Source organism: Rhincodon typus, unplaced genomic scaffold (genome assembly GCF_021869965.1).
Source record: "Rhincodon typus isolate 14 unplaced genomic scaffold, sRhiTyp1.1 hic_rhity00000838, whole genome shotgun sequence".
NCBI lineage: Eukaryota > Metazoa > Chordata > Chondrichthyes > Orectolobiformes > Rhincodontidae > Rhincodon > Rhincodon typus.
In genome coordinates this window covers 189-6,228 of record NW_025966476.1, presented here as the reverse complement: position 1 = coordinate 6,228, position 6,040 = coordinate 189, and the positions used below count along the sequence as shown (strand labels likewise).

General features: G+C 37.0%; 1 protein-coding gene across 1 annotated transcript in view; it reads left to right on the top strand.

Moving 5' to 3' along the window:
• Positions 1 to 5,030, top strand: part of LOC109933751 (ATP-dependent RNA helicase DDX18-like) — a 27,544-nt gene extending 22,514 nt beyond the window's left edge. The window contains exons 4-6 of the mRNA XM_048592225.1: positions 1,941 to 2,076; positions 4,017 to 4,117; positions 4,780 to 5,030. Of these exons, the coding sequence (XP_048448182.1) occupies positions 1,941 to 2,076; positions 4,017 to 4,117; positions 4,780 to 5,015 (473 nt within the window). The 3' untranslated portion in view covers positions 5,016 to 5,030. The remainder of the gene's footprint in view (positions 1 to 1,940; positions 2,077 to 4,016; positions 4,118 to 4,779) is intronic.
• Positions 5,031 to 6,040: the final 1,010 nt, after the last annotated feature.

Genomic DNA, 6,040 nt, shown 5'->3' with positions numbered 1-6,040 from the left:
TTTTTCCGAAGAAGGGTCTAGGCCCGAAACGTCAGCCTTCCTGCTCCTCTGGTGCTGCTTGGCCTGCTGTGTTCATCCAGCTCTACACCTTGTTATCTCAGATTCTCCAGCATCTGCAGTTCCTACTATCTCTGAACCAAAATTATCTAATTCTGTTAGTATCTTCCATAAATATGCTACAGTCCTCAACTTCAGCTGTTCTTTTATAGGTAAAATTTCTATTTACAGTCTCTTAACTGTGGCAAGCTCAATTCTTATTCTGCTTACTTTTCAATACTTCCAAGCTAATCTGCTGATTGCTGTCATCTACTTTGGCTATCTTTTCTCAGTAAGCTGCAAACCACTTGCACCCAACTGTCAGGGAAACACTCTTCAAATTGAAACCAGAGAACTTCCTTAAACTCAAACACAAAGTAGTTGAGAAACTCAGTAGTTCTGGCAGCATCAGTAGAGAGAAAAGCAAAATTTAAGTTTCAACCCTTCAAAGGGTTGCTGGACTCTGAACATTAACTCTATTTTTCTCCACAGATGCTGCCAGACCTGCTGAGGTTCTCCAGCACTTTGTTTTTGTTTCAGATTTTCAGCATTGACAGTTCTTTGTTTTATTATCCATAACAATGTAGCCTGCACTGAGCTACTTTCAAATTGGTCTTTAAATTATGCCTTGTTTACAATTTCCTAAATAATCTGAAGAAGACATTTTATAACTTTTCAGCTCTTTTTTTTTAGAAACTAACTTGGCTCTAATTCTCTAAACAACATCTCTTTGGATTGCCGTTCTGTTTAGTATTGTGGAAGTCACTTCTCCAACTCTTTTGCTAAGTAAGCCTACCTGCTGTTTTATAGCTCTACTCTTCTACCTTGTCTTCATTAAACAAGCATGGGTAACCTTTTGAACTTTCTTTTAAGTGTTCTTGCAATTTCAAAGGCCCAGCATTTTAGCTAGCTGTTACCATCTTATTGGCAAGATGCCCCCACGTTTTTAAGTTTTAATTTAAGACTGTTAAGCATAATAAGCATTGGCTTGCTGTAGTTGCATTTGTCCAATTTTCTACAGCTAAACTTCAGTTCTTAAAATGACATGTTATACTTTAAAAACTATCCATTCTCAGACACCATGAACTGGATATTCACAACAATGCTTGTCTTCTTAGCAATAAACATGGACATTATGGATTGTTTTATAACTCTTTTCGTTCACATATCCTTTCCAGAAAGAAATTTGCCATCCATATTCGATGTGGCCAATAGATGACTCTAAACCTGTAGCAATGCAGTTGACTCTTCAGTTAGTTTTTTTCAGAAGGTACTTGTTATTCAGTGTGGAACAGCTGAGATAGACTATAAATTGTTGGTCTTGCAGCAAAACTCGCGTGAAGATGAAGTAAAAACCAGTACAATAGTTAGTAAATGTCATTTGAAACAAAAACAGATTGTGAAAGCACACAAGTCTGATTTATAGAAAAACCTAATTGGTGAATGGCAGTGATTTACTCAAAATGGCAAGTAACTGCTAACATATTTTGAAGTGATAAATTTTAAAGAAGCTGCAGTTTTTCCACAGCTTTATTCAGTGTGGTCAGATTGTGGTACGTACTACCAGAGAGAGAAGTCAAGGTGATTAACATAAATACATTCTAGAAGAAGCTAGATGAGGACATGAAATGACATGAAGAACAGAAGGATATGTTATAGGATTATCTGAAGATGGGTAGGAGAATATACATTGGCATGGATCTGTTTGGTCAAATGGCCCATCTTTGTACTAGCAATACTTCCGAGTTTTGGCAATATTTCAGAATTTTTAACGGATTGAAGTAATTACACTGAAACTTTTCATCAAAATTTGAATCCAACAGTGTGATCAGTATCATTGGTCTTTGTGATAAATAGCACCTGAAGGGGCTACTTTCATTTAATTTCCTGCTCTTTGTATTCAGGTGCTTTTGAAGACACTGCTTTTTCCTCTTTGGCTGACATGGTTAGTGAGAATACTTTAAAAGGGATTGCTGACATGAACTTTACTCATATGACACTCATTCAACAGAAAAGTATCCGACCTTTACTGGAGGGCAGGTAAGTTGTGTTTACTATATATTTCATACAGGTTGAACATTATTTGTGTGATTTTATATTTTAAAAGTTTTTTTTTTCTTTTGTCGCAGTGCTGTTTTGTCAACCTGATCGATAACAGACTATCTAAATAATGCAATGAGAAGTAGCAGAGGTTAACCTCTTTTCTGAGCTTGCCTGCTTCACACCAAATGGGGATGTACAAATTGTTGCTTTTGCAACATTGCCCTTAGGCTTTGCAATAATTTATCCATGGCACTTTTTTTCTTTCATCTCCTGCCGCTTGGTAATAATGCTTCACAGATCTATGTTCAGTTCCTATTTATATACTGATAACATCTACCCTCTATTTTTCTACCACTCTTGATTCTTTGTCAGGCTGTAGGTCCAACACCTAGTCTTTGAATTGTAATTTCCCATATCTAATATGTATAGGCAAAATTTGAAGTTGTCATATTTGGTTCTTGCTGCAATCTCAATACCAGAGCTGGCAATTTTATCCTGTTGAGCTTTATGAGCAGCTTTGGGCCCTGTACCTAAGGAAGGGTGTGTTGGTCTTGGAGCCCAGAGGAGGTTCACAAGAATGATCCTGGGGATGAAGGCCTCGTCATATGAGGCCTCGGGGTCTGTACTCAATGGAGATTAGAAGGATGAGGGAGGCATCTTGTTGAAACTTAAAGAAAACTGAGAAGCCTGGATAGAGTGGACATGGAAAAGATGCTTCCACTGGTGGAGACTAGGAGTTGAGGGCACAAGTTCAGTGAAGGGATGATCTTTCAGAACTGAAATGAGAGGCAATTTCTTCAAGCAGAGGGTGGTGAATTTGTGGAACTCCTTGCAACAGAAGACTGTGGCTATTTTTACGACAGAGATAGAGATAGGTTCTTGATTAGTAAGGGAGTCCAAGATTACAGGGAGAAGGCAGGATGGCAGGTTGAGAAGCATATTAGCCATGATTGAATGGCAGAGCAGACTCAATGGACCAAATGGCATAATTATGCTCCAATATCTTATGATCTCCGGCTGAATTAGTTTGCAACCTCGACAACCTGTCTGATTCCGAGCGAAGTTTCTAACCCTATAATTTTCACTCTCTCAAAAACTATCTACTTCCCTTTCTTTGCAATGTCCTTTTCTCCCTTGCTTTGTCACTGTACTGAAACTTTCATCCGTGCTTTCATCACACCAGTCTTACATTCTTACAGCGTGCCTCCTAACCTCCATGCTTCTCGGCTTCAATTATTTTAAACTCTACTATCCATACCGTATCCCACAAAAAGACTTGCTTGCCCATTTCTACTGTAATCACTGAAGAACATTGGTATCCAGTCCAACTTTGTATCAAATTTAATGATGATTCTCATCCTTTAATGCTTCAGTCTCTTTGTACGTACACTTCACCATATTTCTCAATTCTCTTCAGCCCACAACACCTCTAAAGCTATTTCTCTGACCTTTTGTGCATGTCCCCCTCCTTTTACCCAATCATTGGTGACAATCACTCTGGAATTTTATGAAACTTTTCGGTTTCCTGAGCTTGCTCTACTACTTTTAAGAGCCTTTAAAAAAACCCACCTCTGTGAGCATTTGCCCTTATCTGTCTTCATAATCCCCTTTTGGTTTAGTGTGTCATCTTTGATAATGCTTCTATGAAACATTTTGGAACAATTTGTGCATTTAATGCACAAGTGCAAATTGTTGGTGCAGCAAAAAAATTGAGAGAACTATTTCTTTTAAAACATATTTAAAGTTGCTTGTATCTTTTTCTGTAATTGCCATTTTTGAAGATCATTTTTGATTTTAAAATCATTGCCTGGATGGTGGGCATAAATTTGTAAGATATGTCTTTCCAGACGTAACATATTTATTCAATAGGAATAATAAAATTCCAATGGAAAACAAAAGTCAAAGCTATGAAATTAAAACCTAACTCTTTATTTTAGGGATATTTTGGCTGCTGCAAAGACAGGCAGTGGAAAGACATTGGCATTTCTCATTCCTGCCATTGAACTGATCTACAAACTTAAGTTCATGCCCAGAAATGGTAAGCAAATGGCTCAGGTTCTAACCGTTTTACTTGATTGAAGCTGGATAGTGGTCCACTCTTTATTAGACAAGCTTGCTTATTAGAATTCATAATTTTAATTATTTAAGTAGAACTTGTTTGATTTGTTAGGTTTGGAGCAGCACCCAATACATTTAGATGATAGCAAATAATGTTTTTAAATTTTGATAAAATGATGGAAGAGTTGAGCAAGTCTGAAAGCATCTATGGATAGCGAAACAGACTTAGCGATTCTGGTGTTCTTTCATCTGAACTGAGGCTACCAAACATGTAAATTGCCAATTTTTTCTGTCATTTTAGATTTCCAGCATCCAGTATTTTGTTTTCCTAATAATGCTTTATAAACACACTACTTCAGTAGCTGAAATTGTTTTTGAAAGAAAATTTGAGTGTCAAATATATGTTTACCTTAATTTCAAGCCTTACAAATGTTTTCGCTTAGAAAAATACAGTAAATTCTATAAAAGTAAAAAATATCCTTATTCAGCCTGTTTTTGAGCCCTTTTTCCTTTCAGACTCAATTGTACCTCAGTTCTTTACCATGTAATCATCTCAGTTTTGAAGCAGAAATAGATGAGATATTGTTCATAAAACTACACTGTGTTCGTTGTCTGTAAACGAAAAAAATCTTGTTTCCTAAGGAACGGGTGTCCTCATTCTTTCACCAACTCGAGAATTAGCCATGCAGACATACGGTGTTCTGAAAGAATTAATGGCGCACCATGTTCATACTTATGGCTTACTCATGGGAGGCAGCAACAGAACTGCAGAAGCACAAAAATTGGCAAATGGAATCAACATCATAATAGCAACTCCTGGCAGACTTCTGGATCATATGCAGGTAGTATGCATTTATCACTTACCAACAGTCCCATAAACACACACAAGAAAGGACTTGCATTTGGATAACATCCTTCATGACTTCAGGAAATCACAAAACGTTTTGCAGTCCATTACATTTTTTTTTAAAAGATTGGCCTATATTGTCAACAGCATACATAAGCGTATCATTCTGGTCATGTTGATTGAGGAATAAATATTGGTCATGCCTTGGGGAGAGCTCCTCAAATCTCTCTCAATACTGTCAAGAAATCTTTTATGCTCACTTAAGTGGAAGAGAGGCCCACAATTTAATATTTCTGCTAAAAAGACGTTACCACCAGCAGTACAGCATTTCTTAGGTAGAGCACTAACATGAGAGCTTAGATTATATGATCAAGTATCTAGAATGGAGCTTAAACTCAAATTACTACATCAGGTAAGTGTGTTTCCGCTGACTGAGGCTGGCACTTTTAAAATGAAGGAATTGTCATTTTTGACCTTGAATGCACAGTGAGCGTTTTTGTAAATAAGTTTTCTTGCTCTTGCTGTACTGGTCCCTTTCATGAGGGAGAGCTGCTCCACACTATAGAAAATGCTGTAAGTACACAGCACATCAGACAGCATTTATGGAGAGTAAAACAAGGTTAGCCTCTTAAGGTTCATGACATTTCAACACATTGATGAAACACCATTGACTCAACATGTATGTGATATATAAGTGTCAGAATGCTAGTTCATCTTGTGTGATGTTGCAACTAAGCCGAATCTATTCCCATTCCCAGAGACAAAATTCCAATAGAAATTCCTTTCCTATCTGAAAAGCACTACAAGAATTTGTAGTGTTCCAACCGCCCTGACTGTGGACAGCTGGTTTACCCTAACCTGAGGGTGAACCTGAAGTTCATGATGTTTGTTTTTGTATTTACTTGTTTTTCATATTTCAAAATATACATGCTTTTTGAGTGTAAAGAGATTTCATTCAGCATATGTTCTTTCTCAAAGATAGTTTCAGTTATAATTACTTTGCTAAACAATGGAATCCATGATGATATTAGATCTATCTAATCTGTGTTCTTCTTT